The sequence below is a fragment of the Amborella trichopoda genome, chromosome 1 (assembly GCF_054954075.1).
Source record: "Amborella trichopoda isolate Santa Cruz 75 chromosome 1, AtrichopodaSantaCruz75HAP2 v2.0, whole genome shotgun sequence".
NCBI lineage: Eukaryota > Viridiplantae > Streptophyta > Magnoliopsida > Amborellales > Amborellaceae > Amborella > Amborella trichopoda.
Genome location: NC_142336.1, coordinates 20,639,364 through 20,662,060, shown reverse-complemented (window position 1 = coordinate 20,662,060; position 22,697 = coordinate 20,639,364). Strand labels below are relative to the sequence as shown.

The window sequence follows — 22,697 nt, the reverse complement described above, 5'->3', positions numbered from 1 at the left end:
CTCTAGGGTTTTGGTTCTTATTGTTAGTCATCATTATGGAGAATAGATCTAGGATATTGATCATATAAGACTTGTGGGGTTAGAGATCTTAGTCATACAATCTTTAGATCAATCATCATGATTAAAAGAAATCTGCTAGAACATTATCCATCAGCTTCCTTAACGTAATCCCGTCAAATAAAATAATTATGAAAAATATATCATACTTTCCTAGCTTTCATAATTCTCTAACATATGCACTATTTTGAAAATCAAATCTCTTAATTTTTAAAACTTGCCTTTTTTATTTTAATTTGATTGAGAGCCTTGATGGTCTCATCAAAAAATAGGACGTTTAATGCACAAAGTGGAGCGTGTCACTTTTGGTGCCCATATGTGGGCCCCACGTAATTTCCACATGTGTTTTATGGTGGCCCTCATTGCTCATGGTGGGCCTATATATTTTATGAATTATAAAATATAGAAATTTATTTTTAAAAAAAAGTTATTTTATTTTTCTATCAGAATATTTAAAATACTGAAAAATTAGTTTCTCTCTATTTATAAATCCACTTTATGAAAATAAAATATCCAAAGACTCTAAAAAATTCAAATTATCGATCTAAAAATATTTAAGATCAAAATAATTAATTCTAAATTATTTTGATGGGATTTGAATCCAACTATATTAAGGAAATAATAATTTTGTTAAAGCACTCTATCTTCTAACATAAATTATAAGCCATACTCTCTTTCTTAAACTGACCCAACAGTTCCCATGACCCACAGACAATCGCAGGGATTCATGATTGAGCTACCAAATTCATCTAATAAATTAGAGGACACAATCCTAGTGTGTAGATTACAGGTTCCCCCTAAAGACAAATCCAAGGTTACACAAACTTGGTGCAACCACAACTCTATGGTGCATATGGGGGTCATCTCTCGCATATGTACATGTATTACCTTCAATGGTTATTTGCTTCCCCAACATGGCTATCATATGTATGTGTTGTGTGATGGTTCAAGATGAGGTTGTAGCTCTCATCCTTACAGGCCTACCATCACATACAAGGTTCACATAATTCTTGGCTCACTACCTTACGTAACGCTGACCTCATCAAGGGATAACCATGCTAACGCTAATCAGTTGTGCTCTATGCACATGTATTTAAGGTTTTGTAACTCGACTGACTTAGCTCGTTAAGCCTAGTTTGAGTCTTGGCAAACATCTTTTACCAATCTCGGTTCCATTGGACCATGCTTCCATTAAGTTCATTGTTCAACTATATCAAAATATTGATTACATGTTCTCATAAACCCTGTAATGGCCACCAATACCAAACAAAAAAAGAAAACAAAACAGCATACTAAACACAAGAACTACATTAGTAACAAAAAGAACAACCCCCAAGGAATGGGATTATTTTTGGAAGGAAAGTATTGCAGTTAACAAAAATAAAGACATCTGAAATTATAAAATAGTCGTTCATCTGAATTGCTATACGGTATACACTAATGAAATATAAAAGAAACAATTGAAAAGTTAAAATCAAAGTTTTAAAAAGCATCGATCTGGATTGGGCAAGGTAAAATCAAGGTTTTAAAAAACATCGATCCAAATCGAAAATGCCTGATCCGGATAGAATATCGACAGGGGACCGTTTCGATTCCCTATGTATATCAGGAACAGGCCTGTTCACTGAAAGAACTACCCAAGTTCAAATAGTGAACCAATCTACCAACCTTTGACTTTAAATATTAGTTTTGTCTTTATATTTTATTTGATAATAGGGAAATTATCACAAATATACCTAAATTTTAGCTAAATTGGAAAAAAAAAAAAAAAAAAAAAAAAAAAAAAAAAAGCCCAACTTTCATAGACCTCTTCTACACCCTTTTGCCTTATTTTGGATGAAAATAACCTTTACGGTAGTCATTTTACCCTCATACATATTGTAAGTTATACAGTAATTCAAATACCGTAACAAAATGAAGTAATATTACGGTACTTTAAGTATCGTAATACATAAGGTTATCTTTATGGTATTCTTTTTATCGTAAGAAGTTGAAGTTTTATTACGGCAATCAAAATGACGCAATAATTTCACATGCTCTCTACCCTAACCCCGAAGCTAATTTTGCCTTTAGGGCTCTTATTCTACTGTACGGTTCTCAACGTCAAGATTTGTGGCGCTCAATCTCCCACAGGTCTCTCTCCCTCATTTCTGTCACCTCATCAGATCTTTGAGGTAAAAAATCTTTCTCCAAATTTAGAAATGAGATTGTATCTTGATTTTTTTATTCCACATTTCGAGCTTGCCGTGTGATGAGCGATTGTATTGTTTCTATATTCTAATCTTGCTTTCTTTGAATTTGTTTAGCATTGTGCTTTTTTTCTGTACATTATTCTAATTTTCTCATATTTATTTTTCATGTCTGCAATGGTTAGGGATTTATATCTTCATCGTTTGAGACAACCAAATTCAGGATATGTACTCACACCTAGGGCTTAAGCTCTTTGTGTGTTTTGTGTAGTAATGAATGTGATGAAATCTACTTGATTCACTTGTACTAAAAGAGTCCAGTCAGCTATTCGCAAAAAACTGTGATTAATCCTACTTGATTCACACATACAATCTTTTTTATCTGTTAATGAGTAGAATATTCCTATTCCAACTTCTGAACCAATAAAATTTAAAAAAAACCTCAGTTGAGGATTTGTTTTTTATTTTTTTATTATTTTGACAAAGCTTAGAAAGTGTTTTAGTCAACCATTCGCAAAAAACTGTGATTAAACCTACTTGATTCACACATACAATCTCGTCATATTTGTAATGTCGTCATCATCATCAATACATATTATATTACTGTTACTTAGTAACTTTGGATCAATATACCTAATAGTCATGGTACTTGGGGCATAATGTGATACTTTTGACAAGGCATCTGCTACTTGGTCAAATGATGAGATCCCCTTGTAAAATATAACCTTCATGTTCTCATCGTCATAGAAAATACATCCATCATTAGATTTCCTCCTGAAAAAACTACCAAAGTGTAAAATGATTTTTACTCTATTGTTACTCATTATTGTTGTGTACAAGCTCAATAACTGCATAGAATTTCAAATGGAAGCAAATATAAAATACTTATATATAATGAGGAGGTTGCATTATAGAGGGATATTAGATTGCAATACAAATGCCACAATATAAATAAAATTATAATGGTCAACCCAACTACATCAAGTACTATAGAAAACCAATATTTTGATGGCCAACCATTAAATAAATCTAAAATTTATTTATGAAATATTTTAGACAAAAAAATTAAAATGACCAACCCAACTACATCAAGTACTATAGAAAAACAACATAATATTTTTTATTACATACCTATAAAATAGTGTTGGTGTGTGTTGATGCTCACGAATTGGGAAATAGCTCTCAGAGAGACCGTTCAGAGATTGATAAATAATAATAGATGAGAGGATAGAAAATGGATGAGAGAGAGAAAAATGTTTAGAAATCGTGAAAATAGGGTTTTATGATAAAAAAAAATTGGGTAGAAAATAATTACGGTTATTTTTATGCTGTATAATCTATGGAAAGTATTACGGTAGTTCCAGTACCATAATTGAAGATATTACGACATTAAAAATGTTGTATAATCACATTACAATAGTTAAAATACAGTATAAAATGTGCTAAACATTACGTATGTAAATTACCGTATAAAATTCGCTGGTCATTATGGTAGTTAAATTACCGTATAAAATTTGATAATCATTACGGTATATAAATTACCATATAAAATAGGATAATAATTACGATACTTAAATTACCGTAATATTCTTCACGATAAAATGAGTATCGTGAAGGTAATTTCGTAAACAAAAGCCAAATATGATAAAAAATAGTGTAGACGAAGTTTATGAAAGTTAAGCTTCTTCTTTTTTTTCCAATTTAGCTAAGATTTAAGTATATTTATGATAATTTCCCTTGATGATAAGGATGGAATTGGGCCACGTCCTTTAAAATATTTATTAACCCAAGGCCCTCTTAATAAAAAGGTCCCTTACACATTCATGATCAACACAACCATGTGGGCTTCCTGGCTCACTCTCTTATGTTTGCTCACGTGCTCCTCTAACCCCGTGACACTATGCCACTCTTCAATGTAAGATCAATGCCATGTGCAAATCAATCCCACACACTGATTGTGCAATAAGAGAGATGTTAACGCAATGAAAGATAGAGAGATGATGGAAATATGAGAGAGATGGAAAAAATGCCCAGAGAAAGAGGGAGAGAGACGGCAAGCACACGAGAGAAAAATATGTGCATGAGAGAGAAATATGTTTGATTCTTAAGAAGCTTTGATTTTTTTTTTTTGATGGATGTTAAAAAATTTATTGATCAAACACTAAAAGAAATTACAGAATCATAGACTATAGTCCCACTCAAAGTAGTCCTACCTTTGGCAAGATGGTCAGCTAATACATTAGCTTCAAGGTAGACATGTACAAAAGAACAACATAACGTCTTAGAAATGTCCAAAATATCCAAAAGAAAGGACCGGAAAACCCATGGTGATTTTTGTTCCATCGTACACCACTTGATGACATTGAGCGAGTCACCCTCCACCACACAAGGCACACCAAAATTCCTGGCAGCAAAAAGCTTTAAACCATAAAGAAGAGCCCTAATCTCCGCAAAATTAGTAGTATTAACACCCAACAAACCCATTCCAATCTCTTACCACTCCACCTAAACCAGCAGGACTTGGATTATCCATAGAACTCCCATCAAAATTTAGTTTAAAAACTCCCAAAGATGGTGGTGACCGTCTTCCCAACAGTCTACTAGAAAATGGCTTCAATTGGAGAATATTAGAAAATTCCTTCTTACATCCACTTCTAGCACATCTTTTCCTTCCTTAGTGGTTAAATAGGAGAGCTAAATTGAATGTAAAATTTTATCCAAAATACTCTCTACAGACAAAGAGCATCCCTCAAAGACCCTTCGACTTCTCTCCTTCCAAAGTTCCCAAAGAACTCTCGAAATTTGCCATAATATTAGACCCGTTTTTGGCAGCCAAGATACTGCTAAATGTGATAAGATCACCTTAACATTCACATGCATCATCAGTGTACCCCCCAATTGTGCAAAAAACCAATGCCAAATCTTTTGTGTAAAAAGGCAGTGCAAAAATAAATGAGCTCCTGATTCAGCATCGCTCTTACACAATAAACAAATATTAGGCAAGATTTTACCATGTTTGATGAGGTTATCAACAATTGGAATCTTATCTTGTACTGCTAACCATAAAAAAGCTTTGACCTTCGGGGGCATGGGCCATTTCCAAATGACTGTAAGTTTCAGCAAAGTCCACCTCCATCGATCATGAAAATAATAGCTTGTACATAGACTTAACCAAAAACATTCCATCCGGAGCATGTTCCCAAAGAACTTCATCTGAAGCATTATTTGGGATATATACTTCATTGAGACATGCTAATATTTGAACAAACTCCTGAAAGACCAACTCTGGAATGCGATTATAAGGTAACTCAATTTTCCAATGGACCTGATTTCCTGTAATGTCAACGATGTCTGAGAGCATTGCATTAGTATTGGTCATTCGCTCAAAGATCAAAGGGAATAAATATTTAAGAGGTGAATCCTGCCAAAAAGCTATATTTTGTCCATTCCTCAAGTTCCATCTAATATCCCTTTGTATCAATGGTTTACAATAATTAATAGACCTCCAACAAAATGATATTCCCTAAAACCATTCCTTGATCCAACCCACATATGAAAGTTATCTACGTCATATTTAGCAGCAATAACTTTATACCAAAGATGATTTTTTAAATTAAGGCTCCGCCACCACCATTTACACAATAAAGCTTGATTAACCAGGGATATCTTCCTTAAACCCAAACCCCCATCTCTAATAGGACTGCACACTCTTTCCCATCTAAGGAGGTGAAACTTCTTAGAGCTATCAATGGACCCCCATAGAAAATTACGCATTAAAGTCTCTATTTTTTTAACCACCCTTGGGGGAATCAGAAATAAAGACATTTGATAATTGGGAGATTCGACAAGCAGGCTTTTACCAAAGTGATGCTTCCCCCCAAGGAAAGGTACTTATACTTTCATAAATCCAGTTTTAATTGAATCCTTTGAATGATTCTATCCTAAACTACCATAGGAAGACGTCCATCTGAGATTAGCATGCCTAAGTATCAAAATGGGAACTTGTCTATCTTGTAGCCCAACACCTCAGCAATATCATTGATTAATGATTCATCACAGTTAATGCCAATAACTGAAGATTTATTGAAATTAACTTTTATACCTAATGCAATTCCATAACATTGTAAGAAGGTAGCAATTCTATCAACTTGGTCAATACTTGCTTCACAAAATAAAAGGGTGTCATCTGCATATTGTAAGTGTGAAATACATGGTCCATCATTGGGCATTTGAAAACCCGTAAAGTGTCCTTTTACTTCAACATTGCTAAAAAGCCTACTGAAACTCTCAACATAAATAGTGTAAAGGAATGGGGATAAAGGATCTCCTTGACGAAGACCCTGCGATGCCCCAAAGAAACCCAAAGGACTACCTTTGAAAATGATTGAAAAATGGGCCGAAGACAAGCAGTCATACATTCAATTTCTCCACCTCTCACCAAACCCCATATTCTTCATTATTTCCAACAAGATATTCTATTCCACTCTATCATAAGGTTTTTCCATATCCAACTTGATCACAATTCCAGCACTACCACTACCCTATCTTGAATGAATGCATTCCTGAGCAATCAAAACACTTTCTATAATCATTTTATCTTTGATGAAAGTAGCTTGATGCCCAGTTATGATCTCTGGTAAAACCAATTTTAGTCTTTCTGCTAACACTTTAGCAATAATTTTGTAGAGACTTGAAAGAAGGCTAATGGGCCTCAAATCTCCCAAAAAACCAATAACCAATTTTTTTGGGATAAGGCCAATGTAAGTAGAATTGACTCCTTTGAAAAGCACACCAGTTCACATAAAATCATGCACCATAATCAATAATTCAGCTGAGATAAGGTTCCAAAATTTGTGAAAGAAAATCAAAGGAAAACCATCAGGATCTGGTGCCTTATCCCCTGGGAGACTAAAAACTGCCTTCTTTAACTCTTCAATAGTCACCTCCCTCTCCAACATATCAACTGACTGAGGAGCCAAGAGACTGAAACCCACTCTAGAAAGATGAGGCGTGTAGGCAACCTCAGTACATAAAGCTTTCTTAAAATGTTCTACAATAGCATTTGACATCCCATCTAAATCATCTAGGTCCATTCTATCTATAACCAGGACAGAAACTTCATTCTGATGTCTCAGGGCATTGGCCATAGCATGAAAAAATTTTGTATTTGAATCCCCTTCCTTCAGCCATTTGACCCTATATATTTGCTTCCAAGACATCGCTTCAATCCTACGAATTTCATGAAGCTCATTAAGTTTAGAGCTCTTTGCTAACACCAACTCCTCCGAAAGGATACCTAAATTTTGGGTCTTAGCATCGACATCTATAATAAATTTAAGAGCCTCTTCGATCTTGCCTTTCACATTGAACCCACTATCAATCTTCCATGCCGTCAATTTATGTTTCACACAAAGAAGCTTTTTGTGCAATTGAAAATCCACAGACCCAAAAGAAATGCAATTCTCCCATGCACTTTTAATCAAATCCACCACCTCCTTATCTTCCAACCAATAGGCCTCCATCCAAAAAGGCCTAGGCCCATGTGTACGAACTTTAGTACACAGAAGGATTGGAGTATGGTCGGAAGAGAGTCTGGGTACAGCCCTAACAGAGGCTAAGGGAAAAAAATCCAACTAGTCAGCTAAGACCAAAAAATGATCAAGCTTAGACATTGATAAAGCAGACATACTCCCATTAGACCACGTAAAAGACATACCAAAAATAGGAAAATCCACCAACGCATTGGACTCAAAAAAGGAATTAAAAAGACGCACAGCCGAAGTAATAGATCCACCATTGGAACATTCATCTGGCCATCTAGTAAAGTTAGAGTCGCCTCCCAAACAAAGTGGAAAATCAACAAAATTAATAACAGTTGACATCTCACTAATAAAAATTTGGTTTTTAGGCCAAGCCTGCGGACCACAGACAGTTAATAAACCCCATCTAAAACCAGTTTTAGGACCAATAAAACCAACCATAGGAAAATTATCTCTAAAAACAGAGTAAAACATGTGCACGCAGAAAGGGTCTCACATAATCTATGGCCCACCAGAGGCCCCCACCGAGTCTAAACCCAAAATATCAACTGCCCTAGGACCGCAAACTTTCCGAGCACTCACAACAGTGGGCTTGGGAAGTTTGGTTTCCTGCAAAATGAGAATCATAGGGTTGTAATGAGAAACTAAAAGAAGAACATCTTTTTTACTTTTTGGATCACCCAAACCGTGCACATTCCAAGAAATGATGTTCATGATAAAGGGTTGGCAGAAGAAGAACCTGGCCCATCCCAGTGAGGGAGGGGGAAGTTTTCCTCAGGAATCGAACTAACCTCTGAGTCTTCGTCATCATTTGTAGCAGTTTAAGAACTAACCTTCACCATTTGCGAATCTACAATGACTATCCCTGTCACACCCCAAGAATTTACAATACTGTTATTCCTGAGATGTGGCAGACAAAACATATATACATCTATTGATAGGACAAATTTACAGTGGCGAGGTCTTACATAGTAAATAAAGAAAGCTAGCACAACAACAGTATTTTCCAAGGTTGATCTTGACTAGCACTCAAAATGAATCCGCAGTTATCCTGAAAAAATGTTTACCATAGTTTGATGAGTTTGGCTACTCAGTAAGTGATCATCATAATCCTAAAAATAATCATGATTGAAAGATATCAATATTTTCCAAAATGAGATCTATTAACAAAAATGCATCAACAGTTTCACTTTCAATAAATGCATAATTAACTATAATCCGAGTAATCGAAATGCTTATAACACTTTTAACGGCAGTACATAATTCAAAGGATTTCACAAAATACCCTACTGGCGTCCCAAGTAGGTCACCTATATACCCCATCAGCGTCCTGATGGGTCCACTTAATCCCTATCGGCGTCCCAGATAGGTCCACTTAATCCCTGCAGGTCCACTTATACCTCACCGGCGTACCGGATGAGTCCACTTAATCCCTACCGGCGTCTCAGATAGGTCCGCTTATACCTCACCGGCGAACCGGATGAGTCCACTTGCATACTTAAATTATTTCTAAATCTCTTTAAACATTCGAAAGCAGCAATATCATGTACTCAACATATCACTGAAATCATTAATATGAATTTCACTTAAACCATTAATAACAGTCACTCTCTATAACATTTCAAAAATAACCAATCAAATATTTTGGGCTCAAATTTATAAAGGTAGCAGTTTGTAAAGGCATTCTAGCATAATTGCCAATTTAATATGTATAGAAAGACTCTTATAAAAATTCAAGAATACGGAATTATCACAATTTATGGGATATCAATCCACAAATAAACATTTCACAACAATACTATAATCAATTGCAAAAATGTCAATTTTTTTAAATAATAAGGCAGTCATTTGCACATGAATTTTACAATGTCTAAATATTCAGAACAGTAGAAAGAAATATCACAGTTTTACTAAAAGCAGAAATATCACATTTATTTCTAACAATAAACAAGAAAAATAAATAAATTTATTTTTCTAATTTACAGCATTCAAAATTTCTAACATAGATAAAATATCACAATTTGTATTAAAAAGATTATTTTTCATGATAATGAGGTCAAGTGCGCATAAAATTTATCGCGCCTAAAATTCATGATAATAAGCAGAAATAATTATTTCATTTCATTTTTAAAAAGAATGGATTATTTTTCGAGACAATGAGGTCACTTACACACAAAACTTATAAAATAACGATCCTGAACGAAAATAACACTATTTATTAAAAACATACTATTTTTCAGGAAGACGATGTCACTTACTTAAAATATTTGAGAGGGAGCTTCCGATAAAAATTCGGCTAGGGAGAAGAGCTCACTGTGTTTCGACCAGAAAGGGAAAGATTTCAGAAGTTTTCTAAGGTGGGAGTCCTCGCCTCTCATATTTAAACTCTTACGACACCTTATTATAATATTTTATTAAGTGACACCTCATAAACGAGGTGCAACCGTTACAATACCCCTTATATGCTTAACGCCCACGTCCACTTGACGTGGCAAGGCAGGAGCAAACCAAAGAAACTTAACCAAAAGATTTTTGAAAATAGTGATGGTCCCTGAGGACCATCATGCTCATATAGACCATCACTTATTAAGAGTTTCTTTCCTTCTTTTTTTTTTAAATTTTATTTTTTTATTTTAATTTTATTTTTTAAAATTTTAGAATTATTACAATCCCTCTCCTAGCTCTGTTGGGTCTGGACTCCCCACGAGCCTGAAGCCTTGCCGAAGTTCTTGTAACCTAAGCCACCACCTTGCCTTTGGCTTTCGCTTTACCAGCAGCAGTCGAAGTTCGCATATCGGTACCTCCATCTTTCCTAGAACTATCACCATTAGCGTTCAAAGCACCTGCAACAACTATCTTCTGCAAGGAAATCTCTTCAGCACACTTCTTCTTCTTTGCAATAATCTCCTTAAAGACCTCTTCAATTGGGAGATTGAAGTCCATCCCACTATCAGAGACTAAGGAAGAGACTATTGAAGCCTCCTTTGAATGAGCATTGACACCATCAGCCACCGGAACAGAACTCTACATAATCATCTCTGACTCAGGTCTCGGGCCAGGCATCTTCACAGGGTCAGACTCAGAAACCTGAGTTGTAGCAAAGGACGGAGAATCCGTCGGAGGAGCAGAGGACGAAAAGCTAAGCAGTAGTGGTCTCTCTTCATGGCGGATGACATTAATGGGACTCGGGACTTCCAGTTCAACCATTGCCAAATCCGGAACAATCTCCTCCGAAAACTTTCTTGATTTTGATTAATATTCTGATCTTGTTCTTCGTTAATCACAACCAGTGCCACGGGAACGATCAAGAGAGGATCAAATCCTTGGTTAGCAATGATTCGCGACATCTTGGCTTTCCTTGAGGCACAACGATGGAAGAAAGGATACATCTTGGCAATTACTAAAAGCACAAGGGACATAACCGAGCAATGCTTATGACCTGCAATGGAAAGCGCCGCAGCAAACCAGAAGAATGGACTGAACTCTCTGCTAGGGTTGTTGTATTGGACTGACACCTTAGAAGAAAATGAAGAAGAAAGAGAAAGAGTAAGAGTAAGAGAAACCTTTCCAATACTCGAGGTGCCCAGCTGAATTACCGGAGAGATTGCCACGTTTGGTTCCACTTTCCCCGATAAAGGTATAGGCATATCTATGCTGCCACCATGCACCAAAAAGGTAGGGAAATATTTTTGTGATCCGTGAGGGACCACCTTATCAGATGCGTCATCGTGCAGGGACGTAACCGAATATTGCATTAACGGTGGACTATTCACGAACGACCCACCAGGATCCACCGTTTCATGATTTTCAAATTTTGAAATTTTTCGTTCAGTTTTCTGGCAAACCTGCGGTGACCATTAGCCGAGGATCTCAAAGGCTTGCGAACCTGAGCTTCAGGAGCAGCATCTCTAGCAGGTCTAATCCGATGAATAACTGTGGTCCATTCACCTTTTAGCCTCTGAGTAAATCTTAATAAAAAACGATTCTTGTCCCACCAATAATCTGATTGGTTTGAAAGTGGAGCGCCTTTCCATTTCCAAATCTGCATTCTGACTTAATTCAGATCAACCCCCAGGAAGGATAATCTATTAATATCACAAAATTCTTCACAACAGGTGGCAATCTTATGAAAAGTTTCTATCGACCAAGCATGTAGTGGGACCCCTGACACAGAAATCTAGACACTTTCCTTGGGGATATAAGAATAATGAGAAGATGGTTTCCAAAGATCTAAGGATATTAGCTTACCCCGAATTCTAACAAATCGATTTCTCAACGCGTATTGGGCATCTTCTTTGCTGCGCAGAATGAAAGCAATCCTATTCTCACCAGGAACTTTGATTTTTGGAGCATAAGAAAGACCCTAACCTCTTTTGGCCCAATCACTCAGACCAAAGATGTCATTCGTCGGTCGAGAAAAGGATCCAATCACTGGAAAAGGAGCATCCAGTAATAAACCAGTGGATAAATCATACCGAATAGAAACAACAAGCATCTTCTTACCATCTTCCTCTCATCCCCATCACCAGAATCACTCTCACCTCCCCTCAGTGGCTCCTCCATTAAGAAGCTTTGATTTTACATGAGATCAAAATCAAACTTCTTACAAAATTATTTAAAACTACTTAGAATGAAACTTTTTACAAAATCAAGCTAATGTATCCTTCTACTGATTTTGACCATTTATTTTTGAAAAATATGATGACGCTTCTTATGAAATAACTTTTAGATTCAAATTGCTGCAAGAATATATATATATATATATATATATTTTTTTAAATTTAATTGATTTAGATGGTATGAGAAATAATTTCAGTGTTGAATTGAGTTTTTATTGGCACATATTTCTTTATCTATTTAGATAACTGAGAGGGAAGATGAATTGTTGACTATAAAGTGGATTTAATGGACAACATACACTCGGATATTAAACAAGTTCTCAATATTTATATATTTTTATAAAATAATGAAAAATCATAAAGAACTAAAAAAACTAGATCTTTAAGAATTTTTTCCTTTTTTTTTAAAAATGTTTTAATGCCGGATCCAGCCGATTCTCCAATCCACCAATCCGACTCAAATTTCCAGATGTCCAAATAATCGAAGCTCACCTTGGATTCCTAGTTGTCTAAATCTTTAATGGCCATTGAATCTCTCTTTTGCTCTTTACAATGGCGTTTTTTGTTTAGAAAAAAAAAAAGACTTTGCATTTGGTTACTGTTTTTCTAACTCTAACTATTAATTCGAGATATATGGTTGTTTTGGTGGATTTTTATTGGAGAATATATGTCACTTTTTTTAAGCGAAGATATTGGTAAAATTTTTTTATTAAAATTTTTGTTAAATCAAGATTCTTAATTCAATTCTATTTTTAATGTGCTTATCTCTGAACCAAAATTCAAATATATTAAATTAAAGAAGAGATAAAGTTATATGGAGTAGTGGTTTCCATTATCATCATCACACACTTTTTTCAATAAATTAGGGTTGGCTGTCCATCATTCTACTCTATTGAAATCCATATTTTAATATCTCATTGAGGCCCTAAGTCTTCATTCTTAAAAGTTTTTTTAAAAATATAAAATACAACCCATATTTATTTTAAACATTTTTCTAAAAACTCAAATTTCTTAACAATTTACATGAGCGCGTCATGATCCTACGAGACCCTTCCAAACCTCTAGGACCCCACATGATCACACAATTTTAAAATATCATAAATGTTTTCGAAAAAAATCTGCGTTTTAATTTTTTCCCGTCGCAGTTTTTGATCGGCTTTACTTCTCTCTTTCTCAATTAAGCCAGAAGGGCAGCTTTAGGGTTGCTTCCAATTCAAAATTCCCCCCTTTCCCAACTCATCTAAATTCCCCCTCTCTCTCTACACTTGGAGAGGGAAAACCCTCACATTTTGATCATCAAACCCATTCGAAGAAGAATCCCCCTAGGAATGAAATGGGGGCAATGGAGGCCGAAGATATTGAAGCGGTTCTCGAGAGGGTATGGGACTTGCACGATAAGATCAGTGATGCCATCCATTTCATCTCCAAAACCCACTTGTTAAATTCCATCTCTAAACCACCACCTATCAACACAGAGGAAGACGCTTTTTCCCCTGAAAAAACCCTAAAAAATGAAGAACAGAACAACAAATTCACCAATGGCTTTGTGTTCATGAAGAAGGAGAATCAAGCCTTTGATACTGATGGACTTGTCGCAGAGGCGAGAAGTTTAAATGCAATCAGGACTGCTCTCGAAGACCTTGAAGATCAGCTCGAATTCTTCCATGTATGTAGTCTTAACTCTCTCTCTCTCTCTCTCTCTACATTTAATCTTTGCCTATTAGTTCTGTCCCAAACTTATGATGATGTATTTTGATCCTTGTTAATGTTGAACCACATCTATTTCGCATGTTGAACTTTAGGCAAACAATGTTTTTACGTACTATTTTCATGCTCAAAATTGACCTCACTTTTTTTCTTTACCACGAATTCTCTGTGAACTGATCCAATTTTGATATAGGATATGTTCTCTTGACCATTTGGTTTTGGAAACGGGGTTTTCTTTCTGTAAAATGCCATCTGATTCTGGCCCTTACATGATAGTATGTTGAAACTTTTGAAAATGATATGAACTGAAACCATAGGCATGCTGATTCCATTTTTTATCCATTTTTCTTGTGGAAATTACTTGGGACGTGATTATTACGTGTATTGCAACTTTGGTTTGACTGCAACTTGGTGGATAGAGTGCCTTTCTTTTTACTTTCTTGCTTAAATGAACACTGGTGTTGATTTTTAGGTGATCCAAATGCTTGAGTGCATCTTAAGATTATGCATGTGCAGTGAAAAAAACAATTGGCTGCCTAGCAGCCTAGGTAATCTGGGGGCCCGCCAAACCTCAAGGGCCTAGGCTGGTGTCATGCGGACACGTGCCTGGGAACCTGCCCAGGGGTGGGCTTTTGGGTGGGTACCTGGGGTTAAACAAGATGATGTGGGGATGAGAGTTGTGGCTGGCCATTTGTGAAAATATGTTTTTGAAAAGAAAAGGCAAATTGAGAGGTATTCGATAATTGACAGCAGCATGGGTTGAGAACACGTGGTGGAGTGTAGAGAAAGAGAGGAGAGTTGATGGAGAAAGAAAGAGTGAGAGAAGAGAGAGAGGTTGGACAGTGATTTAAAATGGAGACAGTTAAGAGATAAAGGAGAGAGATCAGGCACTCCTTGAGACGGAGAGAGAGTTAAGAAAGAGAGAAAAGAGAGAGAGGGCATGACTGAAGATGATGTGGCGCAGTGGTGGGATGATGATGATTATTTGTAGGGGCCACTGTGGTGCATTTTTTGAATCTTGTGATCTTGAGAAGGGGAGGGCACAGCTGTATACATCCAAGGTATTGGGAGAAATATGGGTGACCTGGTTCAATTATCACCAATAAAGAGCAAAGAACGGGGATGCTTGTGAATGAAATTTAATCCTTCTGATGAATAGGAGGGACGATGTGTATGGGTGGTGGGATGCATGGATGGATTTGGGGTTCGTGGAAGCGTGCCGAGGTCCAATTAGGGATTTAACGGGACTGCTGTAGGGTGTAAAAATTGAGATACTAAGGGCAGTGTAGCTGAATCTATGCCAAGTGAATGAGGGGTGGGCTGGAGTAAGATTTCAATAGAGCAGATAAGTTTATTAAGTAATGACCTGCAAATGGAAATTTAATTATCTTGTTAGCTCAATTTTTATAAACCAAAAAAATTAGATATGGCGAGATTATTAAGTAATGACATGCTGCCACCCATAAGGATGATATAAAACCCTTGATAATGCGTGAAAAAGACAAACTTAAACACAACCTTCTTTTTTTTTTTTTAAATATAAACTTATTGTTAATATTAAGGGATTGTATACTATAAGACCATTTATTTTATTACAAGGAGGTCACTATTAATCCTAGCCGTCAGGTATCAAATTGGATGGCTTGGGATGTGCTACCAAGCTTGCGAAAATTTCTTTTGAAATTTGAGATCCGGTTTGAAATCTTACGGTTCTAACCATCCGGTTTGAAATCTTACGGACAAAAGTAATTGTGACGTCCATGTATCAAACAAAGGTAAATGCTCTTTTTGTATATTTTTCCTAATATTAAAGATTTAAAAGAAAATCATACCATAACTTTTAAATCGTAGTCTTAAAGGTGTGCTAGGTTAGGCCTCCCAAACAAAAACTTATTTGTGCTTACTAAAATTCATTTTATGATGAATGATTCACCCTTCAAACAAAGTGAAACTGAATTAACTCTTATTCTTAAATGTGCACAATGTTGAGCCTCTTAAAAGAAAAGAATACCAAAAAGGGCCACCTAGGAATCTAGGTGCGGGTCTAGGAGGCCACCCGGCAGCCTAAGTGGAGTCCAATTTTTTGAACGTTTTTCAAGTGCAGCTATGTCTGTTACAATTGTTGTCTAGTGTGAGATTGTGATCATAGTTTTATCAGCCCATTTGATTGCCAAATTGTGATTATTTCCATCTTGCCTAGTTTGTAAGTCCTAAAAATACATGGATATTATTTCTCAAGGTCGCTCATGACTTGCGGCCGTGTCTTCGATGTCAGTTTGTGATCACCAAGCGTACCGATTTTATCATGAAGGACACTATCAAGTAAATCTTGCTAGAAAAGTTTTTTTGCATTGTAAAGTTTGTGGCTAGAATTTCTCTTTACTCTGTCTTTGGGAGGGCATGGTTTTTCCTTCTTTAAAGAACTAACCATCCTAATTAATGACAAAAAGATTGATGCACCATTGAACTTTCCTTCTCCATTTGATTGAGTTGTTTATCAAAATTTTCTAGATAGTGCTTGTAGAAGTTGGAACAAGTGACATATGGTTGTCAATTTCAATATTAGGAGCAATGTTTTGGAACTTGGCTTGGCCTCGGACTCAATCCTGGCTAGAGCTGAGTTATAGGGATGAATCCAAGTGGACTCGCTCAAGTAGCGTATAGGGCCCAAAAAGCCAAAAAAATAAAATAAAAAGAATTGTTAAAAATAAAATAAAATAGTAAAAAATAAAATTATACTAAAAGAAACCTAAAAGGTCCAAATAAGCTGGAAAAAATATATAAAACATGGATTCAGAAAATGATTTAATGTTGTAGACATTTCAGAAAAATCCAAAAAAGAATAAAACGTAAAATTCGGGCATATGACAAGAAAAATCACAAATCATTGTTAAAAAAATCCAATACATGTAAAATATTTATGCATTGTTTCCACAATTTTATATAATTTTTATGATTGTTTTTATTTTGTTGATTTGCCTAGTTCTACCCAGTGTTTTAAAGTGCGGGATGCGGCCCTGATGCGGTGGGGGGCCGATGGGGCGATGCGGCCTGGATGCAGGTGCATCGCGATGATGCGGTCAATAAATGTAAAAAATTTTAAAAAATTTTAAAAAATAAGTTAAAGCATATAAAAAAATATGAAGGTGATATATGTGATAGTAGGTATTTTAGTTTAATGATTAACTTCAAAACTATTAGCTGTCGGAGATTCTGTATCCAGTTATCCACCCATATAAGTATTTCCACAATGCAAGCATATCACACAATTTCTATCTTTGGGATTTTTGAGTTTAGCATATTTCCAAGCCGGGTCCATATTATTAGAAAGATTGGGAAGAAGACATTGTCCCAAATTTATGTATAATAGTAATATTGTACAAGAAGGAAAAAAATTTTACCGACTCTGTGAAGTACTGCTCGATTTCTTTTCGATCTCTGAAACTCCCGAGTTTTTATCACAAATTCACCCTAACCTCTTCAAATCAACAATCAAAGGCATCCAATGGACATCCAAGTATCAAACAACCGCCAAATCAAAGATTTTGATGAAAACAAATTCCGCCTAAATTTTTTTTCCCTCGATTTGATGCAAAAAAAGCCACAAAAGTGGCTGAAAATATTCATTTAGGGCCCCTAATACCCCCCAAACAGTTTCCCTAACATTTGGATGGTCAAAAAGATTATTTTGCCCCTCCCCGAGGGGCAAAACAGAAAACAAATTCGGCGGACACGGTAGCAGTGGGATGCGGCCATGATGCGGCCTGATGCGGCGCATATGCGGCCGCATCTGTCAAAAGTGCATATGCGCCTGTTTTTGATGCGGATGCGAGCGCATCCCGCATGATGCGGCCGCATATGCGGCGATGCGGCCGCATTTTAAAACACTGGTTCTACCTGAGTACTTGGCTCTGCAAGGGGCCAAGTCCAAGTAACTCAGCTTAGTCTGAGTGGACTCAGCTGAGTTTCTGAACATGATTAGAAGCACTAATTTTCAAAGTGGGACCATTACCTCTGTAGGTGGTTCCTTTAGTTAATGAGCATTCTTGCATTTGTTTTTGGTTGGTCTTCAACCTATGGTGTTGTGTAGGAAGTACAATCAATTCGCTTTGGCTCCAAGGTCATTTATGTGTTCTTTATTCGTTTCTGAGCAAATTATAAATTAATTTCCTTGGTTTTTCCTTGGCTTGTTACTTTCGTTTTTTTGTTTTTTGGCTTGGTAGGGTAGTTCAGCAGTAGGATTCGAACTTCAGATGTAGTGCTGAAAAGGTCAACACCCTTAACCTATCAAGCTTAAGACTGATCTCTACCTTTTATTTTCATAATTGGTGACTTCTTGCTGGTGACCTATCTATTTGAAGTTTCTTTGCAATTTAATGAGTGCTCAAGGGTTTCAAGTGCTCATATGATCAAACGTTTCTCAGGTAGAGGTGTCCTTATTGTCTACGTCTTCAATTGAAGCATAAAACTCCTTGCCTCATGTGCCGTATTGACAAACCATGATGAGCTTTCTCGGTACAATATGATATGTGGTTATCTCCTTGTGAACCTACTTTTGTGGCATGTTCTGATGTCCAATTTCCCTTTTCAAATGGGTGTTGCTAATCCTTTCCATTAGTTTTTCTTCCCACACTTCTCTATGAAGACATTTGTTCTTCTCATAAAACTGGTTGATTGCTAGGCAACAACTTCTTTTTTTTTTCTTCCTGATGATCCGTATGCAACATCTTCAACATGTTGATGAAGCTACTTGAGAGTATTATTGAGCGTTTCTTGAGTATTGTGTTTTCCTTTTAGAGTTTCAACTGAGGTTGACTATTTGACATTCTCTGATCATGGCTGAAACTTTCTTATTACTAATTATAAATTTTTCCCCAATCTGTCTTAGATTGACTAGTTGGCTGCCTTTCTCATTGGTTCAAAATTTTATTATAGATATTAATTTATATGAAGAAACATGATAATCTTCATTTGGAAGGTAAAGCAAGCTTTTCTTATCGAGAGTGGTAGTTTGGTATGATTGCTCATCAACTGCATGAATGTTTTATGCTAATTTGTTCATGTGTAAATCACGAGTTGTTTGCCTCCTTTTATTCTCAAAAGAATTTCTTAAAATGCCACCTTCTCTAGATTATTTGATGATATGCTGAACACCAAACTTGGAGAAATGTATAAGATGCCTCGTCTGGTAATACAAGTAGTCAAACAATGGAAGTTGTGGATAAATGAATGTTCTTAATAGCAGTCCATATGGGTTTAGCGATCCATATGTGGCATGATTTCATTAGCCCCACATGCTTGTATAAAATGTAGGAAAGTTTGATATTTGCTTTTTGCTAGAGTTTTTAACAAATTACCATGAGGGTATGCCCTCCATTTTGGTTTTAGTTTTATTAAATGTAAAGAGCATGGGTATTTTAATAACAAGGGAAATTGGAGTGAATTAAAGGAGGATAAAGGTGTTTAAATGCATACCACACATCTTGATGGCATGATGGTGGATGGTGGGCTAGGATCATGCCGCTTTTTGTAGCCATTAGTAGATGACATGAAGGGCCAAGATTCATCCATCTAGAAGCATCTCCACACTTGAGGTTTTAGAACTTATAAATACCCCTTTGAGCCTCATTTCTCACATGAGTACACCTCACAATTTTCCCTCCAAAAGAGGCATGCCACCCTCTGTCTCTTCTCCCTTTGAGGGGCACGCCCATGCTAGTCTTCTTCTTCCTTTCTCTCTCTAAAATCCTTCTTCATGTTAAGGTGAGAAAAGAACTCTATTGAAGGTCTTATACTACTTTCATTAATAGTGATCCAAAGCTCATTTTCAAGCCATGGATGATATAGTCTCCAAGCCTTCAACAATTGAAAGATCTTTCCTATTTCCATTGATTTCTTAAGTTTCTCCTTGCTGTAAATTCCCAATTTAGCAACATTTCATCATCCTTTGATGATTAGATTGTTGATCCTTTGAATCATCAATGATCTCTCTTGATCCATATAGCTTAAGGCTTCATCCATGCACATTTTGACATATTTTTCCATAAGCTTTCTTACTTTGGAGTGTTTTGGCTGATACTTTCTTGAGTATTTCATGATCATATCAGTCACCTAAATCTTCTTCTTGACCTTTTGAATTGTTGATTTCATAAGAGGAGCGACTATATGCCAAAATTTTGTGAGCGAAATTGTGAACTCAATTGAACCGGTTTTGTGTTTTAAGAGCCCGGTTTTCTCCCACAATTTTGCCACTTGATTTGATCTTTAGATTTCTGTAGATCCTTCCATTTTTTAAGTGTGTATTAGTAGATGCTTGGCTTCCCACGTATTAGATGATCAATGGGCTCGATTTTGAGATATGTCATCGCATGTCACCCAATGACACATCGCTAAGACCCCATACCATAAACCGGGCACCCGAGAGCTCCAATTGGCTTCCCATGTTCATGTTGCATTGTATACTTGAGCATACATATGTTGATATAATGGTGATCATGTTGTGGTGAGTTTTTATGAGTTCATTTATATATATATATATATATATATATATATATATATATATATATAGGAAGGTACTACAAAACGCCTATAGGCGAAAATGAACTGTGATTTCGTCTACCCTCATCATCCTCCAAAATTCATTGCACGGTCACGATTGTCCAGTAGTGTTTTATTTTTCATTTTTTTTTTATAAATCAGAATAATTTGAAATTTGGAGCGTGTGTTCATAAATAAAATAGGCAAATCTACAAAAAATATCAAAAAAATATTTTACATGAAATAAATTGACCAAAATACCCCAAAAAAGTTTCAGGGGTATTTTGGTCAATTTTTTTTCAAGAATTATTATTTTTTATATTTTTATTAGGTGTGCATCATTAAGATGTACACATGCTCTAAATTTCAGATCATTCCGATTTGTAAAAAAAAATAAAAAATGAAACACTATCGGTCAATCGTGATCGTGCGATGAACTTTGGATGGTGATGAGGGTAGGCGAAATCACTGTTCATTTTCACCTATAAGCATTGGGAAGACTTTTCCATAGATATATATATATATATATATATATATATATATATATATATTGCTTTGTGAGTTTGAGTGGTGCTGATTTTTCAAATGCATACTATGCATGTGTAGTTTGATGATTCCCAACTTGTTTTGTTCATGTGCAAGGGAACCCGAATTGAGTTGTATCCTTTCAATTTAGTATATTTGAAAGTCAATAGCTAACCATAGTTACAATGACTGATGAAATTTGTTTTTACAAGTTGTAATTTCAAAATGTATTAAAAAATTTCGAAGTGTATTGGCTTGTTTTGTGGTACCTATTTACAAGAACAAATGAGACATACAAAATTGTGCAAACTATTGAGGGATCAAGCTTATGAGCCATACTATGAAGCTCTGGTAGAGAGTTATTGATCAACGACTTAAGCATGAAACGAGTGTATCTAAAAACCAATTTGGTTTTATGCGAAGAAGGTCAACAATTGGGGCTATTTTCCTACTTAAGCACCTGATTGAGAAGTTTAGGATGAAGGGAAAAGACCTCCACATGATCTTTATTGATCTAGAGAAAGTTTATGATAAAGTACCTCGATATTTGATTTGGCAGGTGCTGGAAAAGAAATGTGTCTCTAAACATTGTATTGACTTGGTGAGAGATATGTACGATGAAGCACTAACTAGTGTACGAACAACTAGTGGAGAGATGAGTGAGTTTTCAGTGACAATAGGTCTACATCAAGGGTCAACATTGAGCCCCTACCTCTTTGTCTTAGTTATGGACGACTTAACTAAACACCTACAGGATGAGGTACTGTAGTGCATGTTGTTCACAGATGACATAGTTTTGATTGATGAGACCCGAAACGGCATCAACACAAAGTTAGAACTTTGGAAGGATGCTCTAGAATCCAAAGGTTTTAAAATTAGTCGGAATAAGACAGAGTATATGGAGTGCAAGTTTAGTAACAGTAGGAGTAGAGACGAGGAAGTAGTCAAGATTGACGGCCAGGAAGTATAAAAAAGACCGCACTTTCGATATCTTGGGTCGATAATCCCAGAAAATAGAGAGATCGATGAAGATGTTGCACACAAAATTAGAGCTTGGTGGGCGAAGTGGAGATGTGCAACTGGAATTTTATGTGCCACATACCAATGACGCTGAAGGGCAAGTTCTATTGGACATCGGTGAGACTGGCTTTGCTCTATGGCGCAGAATGTTGGGCGGACAAAAAAAAAATACCTATAAAATGAGTGTAGCGGAGATGAGGATATTGATATGGGTGAGTGGCATGACAAGAAGGGATAGAATTCGAAATGAATCTATTCGAAAGAATTTAGGCTTGGCACCAATCGGCAATAAAATGAGAGAGAATAGACTTAAGTGGGTTGGCCATGTATGGCGTCGACCAAGTACAACACCTGTTAGGAGGGGCACGTTAGTTCAAGTAGAAAGATTGGAAAAGGCAAGAGGTAGGCCCAAAATGATGTGGTTGGAAGTAGTCCGAAAAGATGTGGGGACCTATGGCCTCATTGAGGATATGGCCTTTAATAGAGCAGAATGAAGAACTAGG

General features: G+C 36.1%; 1 protein-coding gene across 4 annotated transcripts in view; it reads left to right on the top strand.

Annotated features, from left to right (window-relative positions):
• The first annotated feature begins 13,590 nt into the window (after nucleotides 1–13,590).
• PDV1 (plastid division1) overlaps nucleotides 13,591–22,697 on the top strand; it is a 54,112-nt gene continuing 45,005 nt past the window's right edge. For all 4 annotated transcript variants that reach the window (XM_088853351.1, XM_006839132.4, XM_088853330.1 and 1 more), the window contains exon 1: nucleotides 13,591–14,071. In XM_088853351.1, the coding sequence (XP_088709477.1) occupies nucleotides 13,739–14,071 (333 nt within the window). In that variant the 5' untranslated portion in view covers nucleotides 13,591–13,738. The remainder of the gene's footprint in view (nucleotides 14,072–22,697) is intronic.